At 26.5% G+C, this 25,647-nt stretch overlaps 1 protein-coding gene across 1 annotated transcript; it reads right to left on the minus strand.

The window, feature by feature from the left end:
• Window positions 1–2,511: 2,511 nt before the first annotated feature.
• Window positions 2,512–24,100, minus strand: LOC113550116. The gene is made up of 9 exons (XM_026951776.1): window positions 23,448–24,100; window positions 13,296–13,491; window positions 12,424–12,541; window positions 11,583–11,671; window positions 10,545–10,615; window positions 10,346–10,448; window positions 9,939–10,269; window positions 8,963–9,082; window positions 2,512–8,334 (listed from the first exon to the last, which is right to left on the minus strand). Exons 1-9 carry the CDS (start codon window positions 23,557–23,559, stop codon window positions 3,367–3,369), a joined length of 6,108 nt encoding a protein of 2,035 aa, XP_026807577.1. The 5' UTR covers window positions 23,560–24,100; the 3' UTR covers window positions 2,512–3,366.
• Between the last annotated feature and the right edge of the window lie 1,547 nt (window positions 24,101–25,647).

The raw sequence follows: 25,647 nt of genomic DNA on the forward strand, positions 1-25,647 counted from the left end.
ACCATACGTTTTAAAATACATATTACATAACATATGTAAACATGGACGATTAAAAAAGCAATATAAAGTAGCGTATTCAGAGGTTGCAAGCAACGCCTTTAACTGTTTAACCTTCAACAATTATAATTTGTAGTGCATAAAGAATTTTTATCTAACATAATATATGTAAGTATACATATTCTATGCAAAATCAACATTTAAATTTCGTTTTACATCAAACAGCAGTAGCTAAATCCAAAATGTAGATTGTGTAGATATATCATTTATAAGTACCTAATTTTGCAATACGTCATATCCAAAGACGATAGTCATTTTTTTTCATTTTTAAAATCTTTTTGATACATTACACCAGTCAAATTATATGAACAGATCCATTCGATATCATTGCCTGATATTATAATACTGGATATCACGAAAAAGTTAGATATTTACATTATCTGTTGATCGGTTCGGGAGGACGATAAATTTTGTAAGTACAATGTCAACATCTTTTTTAAACAGATATTTTAATATGCACGAAAACCAGATGTTCGCGGTAGACGCGTTTATAATTAGTATTGTTTTTAATCTTTAACAACAATCGATAGATTTTCTTTTTTAAATATCAATCAAAAACTGTTAAAAAAAAGGGTTAAGCACAGCATTAAACTATCAATAATACATTGATATAAAGTTATCGATATGCAAAATTGACAAATTTCCACTCAAACTACACAATGTATTGACTACTCCCAAGGACAGATACAAGAGGGGGGCAATGGGTGCAAAAAAAGGTACCTTGGCTATTCCAATATTATATTTTTGTGTCTAATTTTTTTTAGTAATTTAAATAAAATGAATTCAACGTTTAAAATAATGATACATTTCCATTCAATGACTTGATTTAATTTACACATTTATAGTTACTTAGGTCATACACCAATAATTTATTAAATTTAATATATTTTAGGTGACAAATAAGAATACACAATACAAAATAATTTATATTAGTTGGCTAATTACTGATTAATTATCTTAAGTGCAATTGTAATATTACACTCAACTTAATTTCTTAAATAAAGATTCAATTAATTAAATCAGTTTTTATGAAATGATCAAGTAGACGATTTAATCTAATTTATTTTTGAACATATGTACTTAGTACAATGATATATTTAAATCACATATGTTCACCGAATTTCGACTAAAAACATCAAAATCATAATATAATAGGCATAAGACATAAATAAATTATGCATTAATTTAATTATGAATTATTTTTATACTAAAATTTTAATAATCATAATAAACAAAAACGATTCTTAGTTACTATTTAACACACAAGACTAGAATATTAATACACAATAGTTTCAAAATAATATGACTTAGATATGAATAGCAAAATTTTTTAATTTACACACCAAGTAAGCTTTTTTTTTTGCTCAAATTAATCATAATTTTTTTTTTTATGAAATAGAAACTAAAACTACAACTTTAATTTATTTATAAAATTACATTTAAATTAGTGTTAATACTTACTAAATATTTAATAGGAACTTCTATATAATTTGGTAAGGTTTTTTTTTTTTATACTTAATGCAATAATTTTATAAATTTGAGCATTATACTAACAATTTACAAACAAATACTGATATATATGATATACTACAAGACTTTTAAAAACTCAAAAATAAACTTAAGTAGGCATGGGCATATGCAAGGGAGGATTGAGTGTTCAAACACCACCCAAAATTAAATAAAACAACTGTATTAAATAATACATACAAATAAATTATTCATAATTTGATAATATTAATATAGATTTAGACAAAAACCCCCTCCGAAAATATTTCCTACCTACGCCCATGAAAGTAGGAAATTCAATTACCAAAATTATAGTGAAAGACAGAAAGAATCCTCTAATAAGAAAATACTTGATATTTTAGTTTCATAATCATAGGCGCAATTTGGGGGGGGGGACTTGGAGGGGCTTAGCCTGTATATTTAGCAAGTATTAAATCCTTCATTAATTATCTAATCTACATCATATAGTAAATGTTATTTAAAAAAATTGGTTCTAAAGTTTAAACCTGAAAACATAGAAACGAGCTTATGCAACAACATGATGTTAGACCATGGGTCACAAAATGTGGTCCCATGAACACATTTTATCCAGTCCGCAAACAAAGAACAAATATTTTTAGATTTGTTAATAAATGCATTATAATATTATATGAAATGTAGGAAAGTGTGTAAGAAAAATATGATATCAGTACTTGAATGGAGTCTTGTCTGCTTCATTTAAGTATGTTAAGCCCCTCCAAGTTAAAAACAGACATTGCGCCTATATAATCATAATATACTTCAAAAAAATTGTACTCATAATGGTATAAAAAAAGCTAAGATACCATGAAATAGCATAGCTAAAACAAACTTAATCTTACTAATTGACTATAATAGCTCAAGATAAATTTAACTTATCTAATATATACATATATATAAATTATATGCAATTAAAAATAATGTTCTTACCTAGATTATTTATAGGCAGTTGTTCGATGCAATGTGGTCAAATATTAGTTTTACAAATTACATTAATTAATTCAATAGTTTTAAACTAATTACGTATGTTTCAAAGAATTTTAAATGATACAAATTTACCTTTGAAAGAAAATGTTAAGGTACCTGATAAAACAAAGTTGTGTTTGAAATTTTAGTAGATACCAAGTTACATTAGTGACTTAAATCTTATATAATACTTAACAGACTGGTAATATAACTATTTTAACAATTAATTCTAACTTTAGTACTTACTCAGTTATTAACATTTATCGCAAAAAATAAAGAAAAAAATTACTTAGATAATAATATTTGGACTAATTAAATTTCAACAAATTTGACATTTTTTTTCTCCTAATGTTCTATTTAACTGAATAGATTAACAGTCAATGTCCACTTTCACTTATCCTTCCTTAATATGATTGATAATTTTTTATTTTTTTTTAGTTAAGAATTCATATGATAGTTATTAGAAAACGTTGCATTTTAAGACTGTGATAAATTTGTTTAAAACAAAATATAGATAATAAATGCAAAAATGTTATTATAGTTTTAAAAATAAACTGTGTAGAGAAAAAATATTTTTATAATTTAAATGAATATGTTTTAAAATATAATTAAAATGTAAATTGTATTTAGCAAATATGAAGAAAGAAAGAAATGAGCAATATTAAATTATCACAGTTTGTTTAAAAGTAAATAAAAATCACAGTATGTTATAAAAAAAAATTTTTTTAAAATCTGTTGGTTTTACTATTGTTTGAAATTTTATAAGCTTGGAATGTAAGCTTAGGTGGAAAAATAAAAACTTAAAATTAATAAAAATCATCAACGTTTTCCCTTTTTTTTCTTATCCTTTTTTTTATCATGTTTCTTTTTCTTTTTTCTTCGACTATTGTGGACAATATCTGTTTCTTGATCCTCTGGTTCAGTTATAGAAGGTTGTACAGTTCCACTCAAATTGCAAGTAGTAGAAATATTATTATTAGTAGAGTCAAGGAGTGAACTATTATTAGCAGTAGTATCAGCTGGAGAAATATTATTAACTATAGTGTCAGCTATGGACATTTTATTAGCTTTTATTTCAGTTGTATTAATACTTGAATTTTTAATAGTTTTATAATTACTATTTGCGGTACTTGTGACTGTAATAGTGTCAGTAGTTTTAGTAGTTGTAATTGAAGTAGTACTGTTGTACCTATGGCGGTTTGAGATCAACATTAAGTTATGAGCAGCATTTACTGCTTCTAAACTATCATCTAACAAAGCATGCTCAGGTACAGCAGTAGCGACCGTTTCAACCAAGGATGGTATGCTGCAATCTGATGATGGTGAATGAGGCACAGAGTTTATTGATAAACTTGGAGAACAAAATGGCACAGAATTATCTGATGGCATATTTACAGGTGAGCCATAATATGAATTTGTTGAAGAATTTGGAAACTGAGCACTAGGAACTTGAAGATATGTGTGGGGGAATTCTGTATACATTTGTCCATCAGAATAATAACGAGACACATGATTATGTTTGGGGCCTCTATCGTTTAAAGAAGAACACGTGTCCAGAGAGATCCCATGTGATGTTGTAGGAAAATTGTTTAAAATGGGTTGATGAGAAGAACTAGTTAGATTTCCAATTGATGATTGATGTGATGTACTAGGTGAACTCTCTACAGCAGTTTGATGTGATGTGTTAGAAATATTTTCGTGAACATATTTTAAAGACTGGCTAGTTAAATTTAGGTTTATTGATTGATATGAAGGACTAAGAGAGTTCTTTACAAAATACCTATTTATTTCATTAGGGAAATGTTCTTCATCAAACTGATGTGAAGTAGCTAATAAATTTTGGTTAGGTGGTTGGTATGATGAATTGGATAATTCTTCCAAAACATGTTTTGGTATAACTTTATTAGGTATTTGTAAATATTGATAAGAATGAAGATGTAAGTCTTTAATAAAATATTTATGTCCAATATCAAGTTTTTCTTTACATTCAGAATTCAATGATTCATTATTATCATTAGCAGCATCAGAATAACTTTCACATGCATTTTGTAAATTTTGTGAATTGCTTTTCACATCTTTATTTAATGGAAAAATAATTGTAAAAGCATATGCAAAACATTTTATATGTCTTTCCATATCCTCTATCATCTGTGAAATAGACTGTTTTTCAACATCTTCTGAAGTAAAACGATGTGCCAAATGTTTTTTCCAACTCAATGTTATTTGCGTATTTGTAGGCTGTTCATTTTCACAATTGTCTTCTTCAATACTTGGCTTTTTCCCTTCGACATATGTATATAACATATCTTGATTTTGATTTAATTTTGAATCAAAATCACCACAAATTTCACACAGACACCGTTTAGGTAACTGTACTAATTCAGGTATACTAGGCCATGTTCTTGGGTTTGAAGTTAATAACTGTTTATATTTATACTGAATATTGAAACGGAAGTCATCAAATGGTACAGTGAACTCATGCCGTAGCATTTCTGCATTGGAAGGTATAACACGGAAATGATGTCTATTGGTGCATTTTGGATACATGCATAAAAATAACTTGCCACTATTGAATAAGTAGTGGGCTGCTTCAAAACCATCGATGCCAAATGATGTACTTGATTCTTTACTTTGGCTTAGTATTTTGGTATTTCTATACATTTCTTGATGATCAGTTGATTCTGTTCGCGGATCACCTTTAAAATTGATTGTAATTGTTTGAATCTGTGTTTTTTCATCAATAGAATCAGATCCAGATTGCATTGTAGGTGAAAGATGATCAGGTGCAATAAAATTAGATAAGTCTTGGAACTGTTGGTTTGGCTGGATTGAAGTGCTGTTATTTATTCTTTCGTTAAATGACAAACTAGTACATTGGTTTGGAATTTCATTTGGTGACATTTTTTGATTTAATTCATCATCAGTATATTTATACAAAACATTTGAATTTCTTTTGTAATCTAGACTTTGAGAAACTTCTAAAAGTTTTCCGTTTGAAGAAGTTTGACTTTTGTTTTTATTTAAAGGCCATTTATAATGAACTTTACAATTTTTGCTAGACTGTAGCATTAAATGTGTCATATTAATCATTGACTGTTCTTCTTTTTGATTTGGATCTTCCAACAAACTTGGTCCTAGTATCTGATCATAACTTGAATATTGTAACCCATTATGTGGTGATATGCGTTCTGAGTTTTTATTTTGTAGTCTAAGAGGAGGATTTTCATATCTAACAGATGCATTACTGTCAGGTCTTGGATACTTATACAAAAGTCCATTATTCATAATTGACGAATTTTGATTAAGAACTCCATCATAGCCATTAATTATAGTTTGTTTTACATTTGGATCATTATCAGTTGGTTGTAACATAGGATGAATATATTTATCATTTGAGCACATGTTTACACAACTTCTCTGTCTATTCTTAAAATGAATTAAATTGGGATCTTCTATATTTCCATGATTTATCATATCTATATCTGATGAAACACGGAAATCAGCAATTGGACTGTAATATACTTGTGGAGGACTTTTATTTCCTAAAAACACCTTTTGTACATGTGCTTCATTCAAATTAATTGGCATTACAGACTGTGTATTCAGATTAATTGGTACTGAAATCATTTCTGTTGGATCTGTATATATTTTTAATTTTTGCTTTTGATGATGATTAGATGTGTCGGATGGATTTTTAATGGTAGACCAATTACCGCACTTTTCAAAACTATTAAGTGTATTAATTGATTTTAAATCAGTTGATATTAGACTAGACATTGATAAATTAATATCTTTAGGTTCAGCACTGTTGATTCTTAAATCCATGGAGTCAACATCACTAAATTCATCCGAAACTACATCAATAACATCATGTTTGTCTTTGTTAGTTGATGAACCTCGTTCTATAATATTCATATCAGTTGGTCTAGATTTATTCATTGCAAAATTATAAGAAGGTTGTTGTTCTATGATAGATTTTTTCTTAAACCCATTAAAACACATATTCATAGTACTATTGTGATAAATGCTACTACCGGAATCATTTAATTCATGTGTTACATCTTTTGAAGACACAGTAACAGGAATAGGTTTAACAGTCGCTGCCAAAGGTATTCGATTTACATCATATGCAGTACCATATGCTGAATTTGAAACCGAACTTTCACTAGGAGATAAAGCAGCTGTATATGAATCTTCGGGAAATATTCTTGATTCGATACGATTGTAAGAACATGGTCTAGACATAACTGAAGTTTCCAACTGCATATTATTTAAAATTTCAACTTCATTATTTTGATTAGTAACACGACTGGTGTTAATGTTAATTGAATTACATAAACCATTTAATTGTTGTAAAGAAGACTGAGAATGATCACAGTCAATATCATTATGATCATTATGGGCATGTACCAATGACATATCAGGAACCCATGAACTTTTATTCATAGGGATATCAGTTGAGTTAATAGAAACAGGAGATAACACATTTACTACTTCCAAGTCTCGGGTATTTGAATTAATGGTATTTTCAATGTAAGGATGTTCTACGTGAGATAGTTTCTGTTCCATAGGCAAAGCATAAATTTGTGTGTTTTCATTTTCCTTAATAGATCGTCTGGATGAAACTAATTTTGAAATTATTTCCTCGGAGTTTCTTAAAGATAATAAATGATCAGTCTTTGGACTATTGTTACCTTCAGTATCAGAGCTTGTTGTTTCAATTTCCATTTGCTCAGAATTGTCAGCCATTGGTTTAGATTCTGGAGAATATGGTTCAGAATGTGATAACTTTATAGGCCATTGAATGTCACTTGAAGGAGAAGCAGTATCATCCTGATCACTACTTAGATCAATAACTTTAGGAATACAATTGCCTATACTTTCATCTTTATCACTGACAGTAAAATTAGTCTGTTTCAAATTTAAGACAGCAGTTATAGATAATTCAGGGTGTGATGCTTTTGATATCCATTTATTTTCTTTGGCTGAAGTTTCATTCATTAGGCGAGAAACTCCATTTATATCTTGAGAGTTCTTTAAATTTTCAAGTACTGAGTTATCATTATTTAAAGTGCCACGACTAATATTATCAATGTTCAAACTCTGGCAATCAGAATCAATGATTTGATTTGAGTTACAGTTTGATATATTTTTTTCATGCTTGGATTTTGTTCTGCAAACTTTTTTGCTTTTACTATTTTCACTAAATGATGAATATTGATTTCTTTTTGTTCCTTTAGCAAAAGAACATCCAGGTCCATAGGAGTGATGAACAGCACTTGTAATTTCGGCCATAAAATTTAATCTATTTACATTATTAGATAATGTAGGATCAAATCTGCCTTCGTTCCCGTGTAATGCATGTTTTTCAGATGATTTTGATTTTTTCTCATTGACTTGCAGTTCATCATCACTTGGGTGTTGATTTACATTAACCGGGAATGATTCCCCATTAGCAACTACAGATTTCATTGTTACAACAGAAGATTTCTCATTTTCATCTTTTTTGCTTTCATTATTTACTTTATTAGTTGATGAAGTCGTAAGATTAGTTTTTTCTGTACATTTTTTATCAGCACGTGACGTAGGATCTTCTGAACTTTCTCCTAAGTGCTTTGAATTGCTTAAATCATCAATGTTTGTAATAGAACTAACTTGATCGGTTTCATCATCAACAAATACATACTTATCTGGGGTATAAAAATTATACTTGATTTTTCTCAGCAAGCTATTACAAGAACGTGTAGTTGGTATAAGTGGTTTTAGAGTGTCATCAAAATTTTCATTCTGCAAAAAATAGTTATAAATTAAAATCACAATAGTATACAAAATTTAAGAATTAAAATTTATTACTATCAATTAATATTTACATTAAACCTTATATTAAAATAATACAATTAATTAGGTAATATGATTTGATAATATAAAATTAAGTGACTTATTTCTTTGTTAATATATTGACAACTATGTTGTTACTTTTGTTAAATAAATAAAAGTTATTATTTTTATAATATGTAATAAAATATTTATTATAGTTAAATAATTTTAATTTATTTTGTTGTTTATAATTTAAAAATATAAAAAAATTATATTACAACATAATGAAAATAATCAATATTATAAATAAATAAAAAAGAGCAGATAATAATCAATCAATCATAAAATAATAGTTTTTTGTTATAACCATTCATTTCAGTTATGATATTATTATTTAGAATTTAATGAGTAAAGATATCCTAAAAGTGTCTTAAATTATTATAATATTATATATATAGGTAATTTATAGGTAAAGCCTATGGTTTATGCATTAAAAACACAAGTATATTTTTCAAATAATTCCTGATATGTAACCATGAATAATAAAATTATTTGAAAAACATAAAAGCTATAATTAAAAATAAAAATAATATCTTACCCAATTTGTTAATACTTCTTTTCCAGAAATTGCAAATAATTCTGGTCGTAATACTTTCAACTGATCTTCAATTGGTTTCAATACTATTGGAATATCTTTTCTTGAAGCGTCCAATATATCCTAAAAGAAATAAAAAAATTAACTACTTTTTTTCTTTTTATGGGCTAGTAAATAGTTGTAAATACAAACAGAACAGTACATACAAATTATTGACCAAATCATATTATAGCCTTTTTATTTACAATTTATATACTGAAAACTAATAGTAGGTAGTTCAGTTTAACATTATAAAATACTAAATATTGTTAATTATATATTTTTCCAAACTAAACTGCAAAAATTATGCTAAAAAAGAACTTTTATAAATATTGAGTGATATAGTTAAATTTAAAGTAGTATTAAGCATTGCAGTATTCTAATAATCAAATACAATGTTAAAGAATAGACAGTTGAATTATTACTTATGTACTCCGGCCCACAAAAGACCACTTCTGGGCGGCGACCAAAATTTGTCCATTCTCGCGCATTCCTACGTATTTACGGCGGGGCGGCACTAGGTGGTAGAGTGGGAGAAATGTGGGTACGAAACCGTGGAGCTCAATCATTTGTATGCACGAAGAAGTAGTGCTTTCTTGTGGGCCGGAGTATAATTTATGTTTATGTTAAAATTACCAATCAAACATTTTTGACTGGTACCATTTAATAATTAATAATTAATTAATCATATCAATTAATCAAAAATCATTTGTCTGTATGTACGGTTAAAAATATTAAACAAGGATAGTATGTTTCAATTTTTTTTTTATATGTTTACTATATTAATTAGTTCAAAATTTAATGAATGAAAAGTAAATTTAAAATAATTTTCATTTAGTATGTAGTAAAATATGAAAAAAATATTATGAAATATATACAGTATGATTAATTTAAAGTACTACTGACATTAAATAAATTAAACATTTAATTTGAAATTTACCTTGTAACACTCTTTAAGTGATAAAGTTGTATGATACAAAACAAAAGTAAGATTTTTTAAATCTCTTTGTATTGTATCTGGTGTTCCATTTGGCGACATGGTCAATTTTGGCCAGTTAGCCCAATTATATTTTGCATGTTGAATCATAAAATCATATGGAGCATTCAACCCTCTCAATAATAATCTTATATTTTCCAATTCCTTTCTCTTAATAGAACTAGCCATACCCGAGGAGTGAATTATTTTTTTCCACAGTTTAAAACACAAAATATATCGCAAATATGTTAGAAACTTCATTTTTTTAGGCATTGGATGTTCAGACAATAATTTTCTATAAATAAAATATTTATTAAACAATTAAAAAATTATTATAAGTGAGTATTATTTATTAATAATAAGATACTAACTTAAAAACTGGAAGCATTATTGATCCTAAATTAATATTAACAGAACCATAAAATACATAGTATAATTGAAATACTGCATCAAACATATAATCAAGTTTCTGATCTAAAAAACAATATAAAAATAAAAACATATAAAATACATAATACATTTTGTATAAATTTTAATAAATAGTAATACATTAAACTTGTATTATCTTACCTAAAAAAACAAATATCATTGTATTTATTTTACTTGAAGTTTTTTTGTGAGATGAGTTTTCCTTATAACGCCTACAACATATAATTAAAATTATATAAATATTATAAATCATAAGTTTAACTTTATGATATAATTTAAAATTTTAAAATGTATATAACAAATATTTTTAAGATTTTGTACACCAATAGAAAAATATTATAATAGTTATACTTTTATTAATCACAAGTAATATTTAAGATTTAGCCATTATTACGTATATTTTAAAATAGTCAATTAAGTGATATTTTTTTTATTTACCAATAAGTTGAAAAAAATTATAGAAATACTGAGTAATATTACATAAGCCATAACAAATAGATTATCAGGTAGAACATTGATCATTAAAAAATAACACTTGTATCATAAATTCAAAATAATTTTTTATGTTCAATATATTTTTTTATTGGTATTATATTAATTTTAACTTTTGGTTTATGTGATTTAGAAAAAAGTATTATCAATTTCATAATTTAATATATAGTTTTAAAAATAAATTTACATACATATTTTTTGAGTAAAGGTCCTTTTTTATATTATTCATTTTTTTTATTCACAAATCACAATATTGATATAAAAACTATAAGACATTCAAATTTAGTATTTTAAATACTTAAAAATATATTTTATTATACTTATTGATTTATTATTCTACATAACATCATTTTTAATTGATTTAAATAAAATGTCATTATCAAAATCATTATTCATTATTTCATTAAAATAATATATTTTAGATTAAAAAAAAAAAAGCATCAAATGATATGTATTTTATTGTTATAAATGGGATTAGAGATGCATAGTAAATATGTAAAATATAGGATTATATAACCATTATGCTTTATCTAGTAGTTTTTGATTTAAATTATGTAAAATAAAACTAAGCAGAATCATTTATCAATAAAAAATAAGTTATATTTAAAATATTAAGTGTGAATGTAAAGGTTGTCATACAGTTTTTATATCAATATCTCAAAATTTAGTATTTAAGCTAGAACTTACTGAGATGACATTAGTTTCAAATCAATGTAATATGCCAACATTGAACTCATTCTATCATAATATATAACATCCAAAGTATCCCCTTTAATCTGAAAAAAAAATTATAAATAGTAAATAAAAATAAAAATAGATTAAATCATTTTTTATAATTTATGATATAGAAAAAACAAAAATTTGGTATAACCGGTGTAATGTACATGTCCTACAAACATAAACCATAACAAATTTGTGTTTGGCCAAACAAATTTTGAGTTGTGAGATTTAATATTAGAGGGGTGAATTGACCATTTAACTTAAACTTAAAAACAAAATCTGTGTTTATATGTTGTTTTTCAATGATGTTTTAATTTTTAAAGAAGTTGAGAACATTAACATTTTTATACAGTAATATATATACATATTTGTAATGTGTTTAAAATTAAAATATCAAAATAAAACACAGGTTATAATATTATTTAAATTTGTAAATAAGTCAATTTTCTTTAATATTAGTTAACAACACAAACTTTATTCTGTTTAACACATATTTGCTATGCTACACATTTGAAAGATTAAGACAAGATAGATAGGTATATAGATGGGTATACAATTGAATAGCACATTATTAAAGTTTGAATTGTTTGAGTCTAATTTCTTCACAAAATAATTTGAAAATAAATCTTTTATAGCTACCTATAGCTACAACATTTTCAACTACAAACTATATATATTTTAAGTGTTAACAATATCAAATTAAACATAAAATAACATACTTTCAAATAATTATTAAATGACACAACATATTTTTCAATTTTAAAAATAATTAGGATATTTTTATTTATGAAAAAATATATAAATTTACTTTTTTAATGCGTTTATAGTATCCTCGAAAAAACATCATGGTTTGTTCTAGATAAGATTTCAAAAGAGTTGATTTATTAATTTTATTTCTGCAGTCAACCATTTCTGGTGCTATATTCCTGTTAACAAATAAAGCCTTGTTATGAATAAATGTATAGCTACAACACATTTTTTATAAATACATAATTTACAACAAGCAAGGTTGAAAAAAATAATTTCAATTTAGATGAAAAATAAAAATTCTTTATTTATATTAAATAACTAATTAAAACGTTGAACCATAAATTTAATTTCACCTAAAGTAATAATTATTTTTATGATAAATAGCCCCCAAAAAATTGTACCTATACTCAGTTCACAATAAGAAAGAACCTTGGTGTTTTTGTACAGTCAGGCAATGCTCGTCCATTACCCTCACCAAGTGAACCATTTAAATGCCTGCTGTGTAGTGAAGGCAGTGAAGCCCCCAAGCACAAGTTGGCAATTAAGATTTCTTTCTTATTATGAATATAGTATAGTGTTATAAGGTACTTAAAAAATTAAAAAATAACCATGAATGTTGTAATTTTTTAGACGACACTTTATAAATAGGTAAAATATTAATACATTCTATTTTTGAAGTGTATTTTTTTATTTAAAACTGGGCATACAAATGTGCATACAGGGTCGGCGTTAGGGGAGGGCAAATCGGGGCATATGTCCAGTGCCTCGCACATTTAATTACACCTAATACCTATGTCCTATAGGCTATAGGTGACTATGGTCATTGGTTAAATAAGTTTTGACTAGGGTCTTGCAAAGGTAGCGCCGTTCCTGTGTGCTTACATAATTTTTAATTAGATAGATACCTAATTTTATTTTCCAAGTACTTACAGACAAAAAAAATTGAATAATCCAATGAAAAGTTCTGTATGTGTACTGCATGAAATCATACGGCATTCCAACCGAAAACCAGCTAACCATTTAATAAATGACATTTCCACCAACGTTTCTTGACAGTCCACATACTTAGGAAATTTTTTCGAACTTATTGGTGTTTTTTTATTATTTTCATCAATATCTGAATCAACTACAATAATAAAAAGTTTATTATACATATAATTATAAATATAATACGTAATATTGCAATGTATGCATTTATAGAGTTAAACAATTGATATTTTAGTAATAGATATATATACCAAGTATCTGTTTGAAGACAATAAATCATGATTTCACAAAAAAAAGTTAAATTATCATAAACAAAACATTTTTTTTTTTTGCATAGATGTACTAAATTCATAGGTATTAGTATAAAATAAAAGGTTAAATAATGGTTTTGTATAGTATTTAATAAAAATAAATAGTTTAAATTACCTATAGTTACTGTCATAGCATGTACACAAAAAATAATTAATTAATTGGATTTTTTTTCAATATTACGTTTTAAGTTGATCCAACTTTTAAAATGTCTAGATACTGTATTAGTAAAAAGATTTTTTTATTTTATAAAATGTCAAAATTAGTTAACTGTCATCAAAATTTTTATAATTTTATAAATATGTATAATATTGAAATATATAATTATGTGTTTGTACTTAAAAATTGTTCAAAGAAAACGATTATATTAAGTTTACTTTAGCAACCAACACTTTTCTTGGATGCAAAATATTTAAGTAAATAATAGGTTAAGATTTAATTACATACATAATCATTAATTACTTAATAAAATGAAAATTTCATCACAGAATTTAAAAATTGCAGATTGAAAAAAAAATGAAACAAAATTTTATGTCATATTATTTTTTAATTGATAACATAATTTTTTTTTTAAATATTGATCAGAAAACAAAAATTAATAAAGATTTGAAAGTTATAGGAGTAGCATATTTTTTTATATATATATACTCTTTACTTATAACAGATCAAATTATAATCCCTTTATACTATAGGTAATGGCATTTTTTCATATTTCTTAAATTAAAAAAAAAAAAAAAATAATATATCTTAATTTGTCTGCAAAAATCAATATTTTTATTATTTTTATTTTATGATTTATTTTAATGAAAAATGTTACAACTAAAGAAAATATATTTCAATAGTTCAATAATAAACAAATAAATAATTTCATATAAAACATACATTTTCTTTCTTTTTAATTTTTTAATTTATTTAATTAAACAATTTTAATATAATTATATATTAGGTATATAACAAATTAAATCAATAATAATTAAATAGGTATATTATGTAATGTAGATACAAATTTATTCAAGCTTTTTTGCATATTTATTTTACTTCTATAACAAGCCCTAATTATAATATATATTATAATTTATTTTGTTTACTATACTAAAATCTACATTAATAAATTATTATTAGATTATAGTTAGGTATTAAAGTAAATATACATATTTATTTAATTAAATAGAATAGAGTATAGGTGAGTAAAGTATCATTCAGATCATTTGCAGATTGCTTTGCACTAAATTCCAAAAAGAACAAGTGGACACAGATATTGTCATTTTTAAACTTAATCAGTAATAAGTTGAAATTTGACACAATAACAAAATTTCAAATTTTTAGTACTAAATAAAGGAAATAATTTCATACTCAGAATACAAGCAATAAGGACAAATTTAGATATTTTTGTTTATAATAGTATAAGTTGTAATACTATAATTAAATTTAATACATTTTAGTCTTAAAAAATATGTTTTTTATATAAATTTGAATATATATACACACATATATATTATATATCCTTATAGAGGTGCCAATATAGTTTCTATCAATTAAAAAAAGACAATCACAAAGCTAGCATTTACATAATATATTTTAATTGCAAAAGAAATATTAGAAAACTGAACTATTTTATTTAGTAACTTCCCGTCTTATAAAGGCACATACAACAAACATTTGTGTCTTATTTAAACAAGTTTAATTTTAAATAAAAGAAATATTTATTCAGTTAATTTTAAATGTCAGCTAATAAAAACAAGCTTTAAATTCTTTATAAACTTCATATAAATCAATATAACATTATAAATGGTTAATTAAAAAATACTAGTTTACATCAATTGACCACTAATAAATCTTCCTAAATTCTTTCATTAATTCATTATTAAATTAGCCTTGAAAATAGACTAAGAGAAGAAAACATAATAATTTTGCATTATAGTATATTGTATTATTCCTAAACCATCTTGTAATTATTTATTGCAAAGTTCTTATAAAAAACTAAAGAAAAAACTTAGAACAGAACAATACAGCAATTTAGTTACTATGCACAATTTAAAACCAATAATATATAAATCAACGTTTTAAAAATTATGGTGCCAAAAAACATTTAGCTAATCATTAGTTTTGAAATTATGATATTTTGTTCATTAGTTACCATTTTTGGCAGACAGGTAACTTAACAATTGTAACTTTACCAATAAATGGAGTTTCATCCAACATCTACTGACTCTAGTTACTAAACTAAGACCCTACAGTTCTCATTATGTGGAGATTTGGCTATTAAGCTCTCTTGTGAGTGGAAATAGCGAACATTAATGATAAAATATAAATCATATCCTAATTGTTAAATTCTATATTATCACGACCTCAGAATTAAGTGTTTATACTCAATTCAAACTATAATTTTGTAATGAACTAATAATTTTACATAGTCTTAAAAAAACCAGTTACTGAACAATTATTTTAATAATAATAATAAAAATTTAACATAGGTTTTTTTTAAACTTTTAATTTTAAAAAATAGGTATTGAGAACTTTAATTATGACCCTTTAAGGTACAATAGTGACAATGTTATATAATCTACATAATTATATAAAAAAACATGACTTACTGAGATTCATTATCGCCTAGCCGGAATTGTTAAAGTTATAGATATGACATTCGGTCAGTAGTTTCATTTTATGACTCGCTAAGAAAGGATTTTTTAATATTTATTCTCTAAAGGGCTTAAAGGTGTAAAATAGGTTTAAATAGATAACATTATTTCTTGGCCAGATTTATTTTTTAAACTTAGCATACATAGGTACTCTGTTATCGAATAATAAAATATTTTTTACCTTAAAAATATCTGTAGTTTACATTTAATGAAGTGTAAGGAGGTATAAACCCACCGGGCATTTAATTTGTCACAAGTCACACTGTGCAAGATCAGCTAGTCACAAATAAGTTAATAATAACAACCCACCATTTAGTAAAACATAATTTTTTTTAAGCCTTGGACATGTGTATCTTTTATTTCAATAGTTATAAAAATAGCATTAAGACATTTTATCATTATAGAAATGAAGGAATATAATTAAAATCAGTTTTAAATGAAATTAAAAAAGAATAATGTTATTTATACAGGTATTGTCTGTATTACAATATTTAAATCTCGATTTAAATATATCAAGTTTTGTGACATAAATTGAGGAAAGTAACTTCTCAGTGGTTTGTATTAAAAAGGTAGAATTTAGTATAGTATATAAATCAGTTTTAAAAACAGTGTTATAGCTATTGGAGTCGTTTCTGGTAACACTCACTATGTGGCCACAGAAAGGGCTTTAGTTGATGAAAACATTTCGACAAAAATTTATGTCACCATTTATTAATAAATTGTAAATGTAATATCCCAATATGCCATAATTGACTATAATAATTTTTAGATAGTTTATTTATTATTTTAAAAATTATTTGACAACAAAAATGTGTCAAACTTGATTTCTAAAGATATTTTATAATATTTATATTTAACTAAGTATTATTTTTTTTATAGTAATTTATTAGTAGATACCTAATACAGTAATATTGGACTTTTTTGACCTAATTAATTGCATATTAAAGCAAAATATTTTGAAAATTATAGCAAACTTAAAAATGCTAATATAAATACAGATTTGATAAAAATTCTCAGTCAATAGTTATTCATTTTACAGAAAATGAACGATATAGATTATATATAACCATTCCTATGTTCCCACGTTTTCCTTAATTTTATAATACTCAAAGTACCAGCTAGTTCCAATTTAATACCATAACCACCCTTAAAGTAGAAAAATTGAAGCAATTTTATTGTTTTAAAATACTATATGACACAAAGAAAAATCAATACATTTATCACTCTGTTCAGAATCTAAAATTATTTGTATTACAACAAATTAATATTGTAATAATATTATATTATAGGCTATTGTATATATATGCAGTGTGTTTCCTTTTAAAGGTAACACAAAATATTTCAGTTCAGTGACTTCGGGCTAAATTTTTATATCATTCAGTGTGCGCATGTGCAATATAACTTATATTTTTTTAATTAGAAATAGGTGTTTACAAAATCAAATTAAGACAGAATTATTTTTAAGTCATTTTAACCTCTTGGCTCCATGGCTCTTAAATCAAAATTGACAAGCTAATGTTTTAGTTAAAAAAATTGAATTTGCCGATGATTATCATATGATTTTACAAATTTCTGTGAGATTTTGAGTAATTTAAATAAAACATTGTAAATTTTTGTGTAGAAAGTTAAAGAAAACACATTTTAGCAACTACCCAAATGGAAGTAATGCGTTGTCTGCAGTCGTGCATGGAGAATGATGGATTAAATTTTGAACAATTTGCAAGATAAGTTTGATATTAATTCATTTTTTTCTAAATAATATGTGGAATCGCACAGAAATTTGTAAAATCATAGGATAATCATCGACTAATTCAGTGATTTAAACTAAAATATATGTTCATTATCATTCAGTCAATTTTGGTTTTAGAGCCATGGTTAAGAGGTTAAGACTTAAAAGAATTTGGTATATCTGAATTTGACATTGAAAACACCTGTTGCAAATTAAAAAAATGCAAGTTGTATTGCACATATGCACACTAAGCGATATAAAAATTTAAAATCATCAAAAAACGTGTATTTAGGAATTCCTTATTTCCTCCTAAAACCCCATATCTGTCTGAAATCACTGGACTAAAATATTTGTGTTACCTTTAAAAGGAAACACTGAATATATATAAAAATATCAATAAATCATTTTAAAATTATAATTTGATATTATAATATCATTTTATGGTATCTCCTAATAATTTAAAAATAATTCACATTAGAGCACACAAAATAAAGTTATAGCACTGTTATCACTTCTTACATTTGAAACTTTACTTAACCCTAGATTACTAGTTTAATAAATCCGACTTTATTTCTAACTATTCATCAAAATGATGAATACTGTAAATATTATGAACATCTAATCATTTTTAATTGGTTCAATTCAATAAATAAAAAATATAATAATTAATCTTAGATAACTTTATTATTAATAATATTAATAAAAACAAACAATTTTTCTCATTTTCTTTATTTTTTGTTTATTGTTATTGGGATACCTAGATATAGAACATAATATATGACTATATGAGAGATACAAGGGGCATTATAATATTGGATAAAATGCCTAAAAAAAGTAACAATAACATTTCCCGTGTTTGTAAAATAAACAAATGGTTAGCATTCTAGAGTTAATATAAAAACTTTTTTAATTAAATGATTGTTATTGTATTTGTATGTCAGTTATATTAGGATTAAAATCTTTTTTATGTTTTGAGTTTTTATAAATCTATTACTAAATTTTGTTATTTAAAATAAAGAATAAATTAATAATGGTTTTTATAATGGGTTTCAAATAGAAATAAGTAGAACACTTATTGAGAACACTATTCTCAATTTTATTTAAGTTTCTTAAGTAGATAATAATCAAAAAATAATACAATTAATAAATAAAGTAATTTTAGTAATTATGTTAACTTGCCGTACATTAAGAACATGAATGAGTGGCAGCCAACATTGCATCTGTTATGCGTAGTTAGCCTCTGATACATTTTTTAAACTCTCATCTACCACCTATAATGATGTAGAGGAAGTTATTTTGGATGTGCTGGTCATGCTCTTAGTACGGGGCGAATACAGAGTTACATGCACAATCAGACTTAAAATTTAATACAACAGTACCCTTGATAATACAGTTATTTAACTATAAACTATTAATAATCTACCACAGTGTTTCCTAAATACTGGGTCACGACCTACTACCAGGACACAAAAATATAATACAGTCACAGAATTTAATAAAATTCTCATATTAAATTTTATTATTTATCATTTAGGTAGTTTGATAATTTGAACTTTTAAGTAAAAATAAATTCATTATTATATTGTTTTTACAAATTAACGCTTCAATTTTATTATAAAATTCTAAGTAAAGTTCTATGTGGACATTCAAATGTGTTTTATTTTGTCGTTTTTTTACATAATGATAAATGTAAAATATTTTGGTAGGTCACAAAGAGGAAAATATTAATTACCGGGCCAGCTAGAACAAGAGTTTGGGAAACACTGATCTACCAAATTATATCCATATAATTAGTGCCGATAAAATACAGAGTTTTATACTACCTATAAGCTATAGGGTATAAGCCTATAAATCCTCAAACCTGGACATCATATAACCTTTTTATTTTTAATTTAACGCTCATAGTATATTCGTATAGAGACAGATAAACCTAAAACCATCATAGGTTTAATTACGAGAGTGGCCGGGTAGGCACTGTCTTCCCCCGGCACCAAAATCATGCTGAGGTAAAAAAAAGTTGTGCTGTGTTCACCCTGCAAATACCTTGTACCTACCTATAGATTTTAATTATTTGTTTTATATTTTGTAATTTTTTTAATCTTGTAACATAAAAAATAAATGTTTCTTAATGTCCAAAAAACAAATAGGTCTCATGATTTAAAAATTTGTTGTGCCCCCTTGATCACCAAATTCTGAACATGCCTATGAAAACCATGCTACTTAGATTTAATCATTTGGATAACATAATATAAGATAATCACGGGGATAATCATATAATGATACAGTACATAGGCATGTCCATGGGGGGATGCAGGGTATGCGTGGGTATGGCGATTTTAGGTGGAACTATGAACTAAAAAAAATTGTTCAAAAGGAGAGCTACAGACTCTTAACCCCCTGAGTATGCACCAGGTTGCTCCTTATGCGTCAAAGGTCTGGATACGCCAATGATACAGTGTACAATATTATTCTGTCTTAGTTTCTATTAAATGAAACAAACTGAATGACAGGCCCAGACACATCATAAAATATGGGACTATTCCAGTTAAATCAGAACAAATGGTAAGCCAACATAAAAACAATATCTACGATTAAAAAACTGAAATTATAAGAAAATTTTTACTCGTTATCATCTTACACTGAATCATATTTTTTGGAAATTATTTTGTACTGGGGCATTTATATTTAATTTCAGAATATAATTAATTACCTATTAAATATCAGAGGTGAATTTGAAAGATAAGAAAAACACAATTTATTAGAAAGATCATCACTATTTGCCGACCTAAGGCTAAAAAAAATTGACAGTTAATACAAGATTGATATGAACATTATATTTAAATTATTACGCTAATCTCAATTCTAACATTTACAAATTAAATCATTTTGGTCAAATTAGGTATTGTAATTCATATTAATATACATTCATTTTATTAATTATTAGTTACAAAAAAGTTTGACTTTTTAATTATTTTAAAGTGTTAACATTTTTTTCCAATTTCTGTGATGTTATACTACTAACATAATAAATAAATGATCTATCGACTTTAAACTCAGAAATAAGTATAATTTTCATATACTTTAATTTTTACAATCAATTTATGCAATTACAACCAACGAGTTTAATATTTTACATAATACAGTACCTATCACATTACAATCAGATACGTTATATTAATTTATTTCATTTAGTTTTTTAATGCTCACCAGAATAATGACCATTGAAAGTCAATTATGTATAATAATGTAGGTACTCACTAATCGTATCATTTATGTTAAATAAAATAAAATGTTAATAGTTTTGAACTACCTATTTAGTTAAAAAAATTAATTGAAAAAAGAGAGGATGTTAATTACATCAGTACTCTTCTTAGTACCTTATAGAATATTATATATTGTATAATATAGTTATTTTGTATGATTTATTTGTATTTTGCACCGTTCACAAAAAAAATTTGCCTAAACTCTAATTTAAGGGAATAAGATTTTAGTAAATTTACAAAGGGGGTGTAGAATGAAAAAGGTTGGGAATCACTGGTTTAGATGCATCTTAAAAATATTTGAAACATAATTAAATTTGTATCAATGTACCTAGGATACTTATCTTTTTTCTTTTTATTTGACCTTGGTAAAAACTTGAACGACTTTCAAATTAATATTAAAAAAGTCATAAAATATTAATACATTTAAATACATTTTTTTTTTTTTTTAATAAGTAAAATCCATACTTAATTAGTGTACAGGTAAGTAAATGATTAAATGCAATGATCTATGAGATATTTAAGATTTCATTACGACAAACAAATGCAATTTTATATTGGTCGGTATATGATGTATGTAGATTATGCTGCTCAGAAAAGAAATGTTAAATTGAATCTTATTGCTCAATAAATTTAAAACAGCAGCCCACTTGTCATTAATTAGGGTGAATGTTGCTGCAGCTATCAACATATTATATAAAACTTAAGCAATACAAGTTGAAATATCAAATATTCATAAGTATGATATGCACACATATAAACCCAGAGTCCATGAAGTAATATTTTTAAGGCATATAAATCAAAGGTCTATTTAAAAACATTTAATTTTAATAATAACAAAAGTATCTTGAGTATACTAAAATATTTATACCGTAAATATAATAATACCTAATATATATAGTTAAGTATTAATTATTAAAAAGGAACTATAGAAAATTGATTATACTTACTACAGGTATCTCTTCTATTTTATTATGTACTTATGACAAAATTGTCCAAAACAAATATGAAAATAAGTTTACGATTTTAATTTAATTTGTTAAAATAATTACCCTGGTAGTGGTTATAAAATCAAAACCTTACCTGGGCCTACGAAGAATGAATTATTTTTTAGGACTTCAGTCCTCCTAAATTTCAGCCCTTAGTTGCACCACTGAAAATATTACTTATCTAGTTATCTACACATCTACTAATGGTAAATACTATAACTATAATTGACAAATAAACAGCTACATCAAAATTAAAATGTCACGGTGTAATTATTTTTTTTTTTTTTTTAATTAGTAAATTATTTAAAGTAATTAAATTTTCATTTCTAAATGTTTATCAACAAGATAACAATAAAGAATAATTATTGTTATTCAATTGACTGACACTTAAGCACAATTTATATTAGGTATATAATTAAAATGATACAGTACCAAAGTCCATAGCATATTTTATACTAGGCACTGTTTCTTAAGGACACAAACAAATAAAAAAAAGGTTAAAATGCAAGTCTAATGCCAAACAATCATTCACCATAATTAGCTTTAAATGAAAACAACTGCTCTACTGAGACCATGTGTATATTGATAATTCTCAGCAAGCAGTACCAAAAAAATAGAACGGTTGACTATAAAAGTGAAATAACAATAAATAAATAAGTACTTCAATAGAAATCTGATGCAATAAACTATATACATCACTTTGTAAAATGTAAAGTGGGACTTCCACAGGATTGTTCTCAGTAAATACAACAGGTAGAATAAGTAATTTTTTTAAAATACATAAGTAATACCTACCCATATTAAGTATGTGTATGCCTGATAAAGAAGAGTAACAAGACAGTAAAAATGTTATTTTTTACAAAATAATTTCTTCACTAAGTAAAACCAATGTGCATATTACTGTAAAATGATAGATATTGACAAATAGAACGTTACAACGTAATACGATGGAATGTTTAAGCACAAGTGTACAACACGAACAAGTTATAAAACTATGCTTGTGCAGCATCATCAGTAGACGTAAAGCAGATGTATTCACTGAGAAACCACCTAGACAGCTGTACAGTTCAGCGTCTAGCACAACAAATTGACAATAAAATACTAGCCAACCGGGATTAACGGTGAAATCATGTTTTCATAGACTGAGCATAGCATAAAAAAACACTTACCTGTTTCGCTGTGAATCCTCTTTCGACTGCAGTCAATCGTCGCCATAGGCTCTATGGTACTGATAGACATTGACGACGATGCAGATCCTTCATCGTGTCGGTGAACAGCCATCGCGTCACCGGTGACGTGCACAACACCTCTCTTTACTGGATACTAGTAGTGGATGTCAACAGCATTTGTTCGCTGTGCAAGACTGCCCCTGAAACGAATGACCGGCGCTCAGCAACAAGCTGTGGCAGCGGTCAACGTCGCTGGTGAAGAATATCGTCTCCGACTGACCGTCCGTCCGACTGAGCACAACCTATCGGTTCGCGCGCTGAACAGTCATTGCTTGCTATAAGTCTCCGTCACTCCGGGTCGCTTATGAGGTAATGGCCGACGAATTGCTGCTGCTGCGGCGGCGGCGGCGGTGGCGGCGGCGGAACAGTGGACATTGGGGTCCAACGTGCGCGGCGATTAACAATTATTGTTTCGGCGCACGACGGCGGCAGCGACGGCGACAATTCGCTCCATCGCAGATTAAAAAACCGAAATGTTCTGTTTTACCGAAAAGGTGAACAAGAACAATAGTAATAACTAATAATAATAATATCAACCAGCGACATCGGGGGACGGGACACCACTTACACCAGACAGACGTACGTGTATAGATATCAGATATACCGTATAAATAAATATATGTATATATATATATAACTACTATATAAGTAATAACGTGATAGCGTATACGCTAGTTTTTACATATATATATAATATGTATACAACTTGCGAGCGCGCCATCTACAATGTGCGTGTGTGCAAGAACATTTATACAATAATAAAGTGTATATACTTCTTAGTATACTTCAAGTATTTGCGTGTGTATGTGTGTGTAAATGAACATTTTTTTCAAGGCACTACAGCCGTTTACAGCACAGACGCGCACGCACACGCAAACACTGTCAAACACGGCGCTAGTGCGCTACGGTCGTACTACAGATACGAGGAGTCGACGATAGTCGGTCGGGTGGGGGGCGAGAAATATCTCGATCCGTACATGCGCAGTGCAGCCTCAGCGGGAATCAGCTGTTGCCAATGGCAACAGCGAATGGCGTTGCTCCGCCGCACGACGTCACACTGCTCTCTCGACGAACGCGCGCGGTTGATTTGATATTTATTATTATTATTATTATTATAGTTATGATTATTGTTACAGTCCCTGGGACATAAAAATAAAAATAAACATATACGATATAATATTATATTTAAAAACATTTTCGATAACGAGGGGGATGGTTCTGGGAAATGTGTTCGTTATCGAGCGCCGGAGCGCCGGAAGCAGTGGCGGCTTTATTTGACACGATGTCGCGTCGTCTCTGTTATTCGGCGGCGCCGAAAACCGATCGTTATCGTCGAAATATAATATTTTATTGACGACGACATACGCTCGCCAAAATTGAGATACAATTTTTAGATTCCAAGTTTAGCTATGGTACCTATACCGTATTTTACGATAATGATCGATTTTTTTTTGGACCTATGTTGGTTATCTCCTTTTGGAACACTAAAAATGCTTCAATCTTAAACTTTTAAGGTAGTTTCTAGCAAGCCCATTTACAGGGAGAGTAGAGGTTCAAACTCCCCAGAAATGTTTAAAGGAGAATCATTTTAATTCATACCAAATTGGATGTAGTTGGCACTTTGGGCAATTGATATTTACAGAACGGCAATAATTTATACAAAATAACCAAAAAAAATAATGGAATATCCGAATATTCACACAATACCAGTTTTTTTTATACATGCAACGCCTTTTATATACCTACTTCATTTTCACTAAATATTTAAATTATCATATTTTAAACTAAACATACACCATTTTCAATCGTTTTAAGCTCTTTGAAATTTTTTAACTCTTCATTTTAATTATATGATACTACAATTTATGAGAAAACTTGCAAATTTTTAACTAAAAACGGAAAAATTCACAAAATTATTAAACATTTTTCACATGCCTCATACTATTATAATAGCAATTCATAAATATCAAAAGAAAGTTAACAAAACGAATTTTTATTCAAAAAATATGAAACAGAAACTTGAAACATTTCATTATTAAAAATATTATCATTATCTATAATATATGCACAATGAAAATTTAAATATATTGAAATTTTCAGATTTTTATTTTTACATATGTTTTTATACTCTGTAAACTGC

Source organism: Rhopalosiphum maidis, chromosome 1, assembly GCF_003676215.2.
Source record: "Rhopalosiphum maidis isolate BTI-1 chromosome 1, ASM367621v3, whole genome shotgun sequence".
In the NCBI taxonomy this organism is placed as follows: domain Eukaryota; kingdom Metazoa; phylum Arthropoda; class Insecta; order Hemiptera; family Aphididae; genus Rhopalosiphum; species Rhopalosiphum maidis.

Bases quoted from the DNA above. Each gene is read 5' to 3' on its own strand.
- LOC113550116 (XM_026951776.1), bottom strand. From the start codon at position 23,559: ATGGCTGTTCACCGACACGATGAAGGATCTGCATCGTCGTCAATGTCT. The intron at 10,449-10,544 runs GTAAGATAATAC...ATTGTTTTTTAG, and splicing joins AATGATATTTGTTTTTTTAG to ATCAGAAACTTGATTATATG. The intron at 8,335-8,962 runs GTAAGATATTAT...TATTTTTTGCAG, and splicing joins AAGAAGTATTAACAAATTGG to AATGAAAATTTTGATGACAC.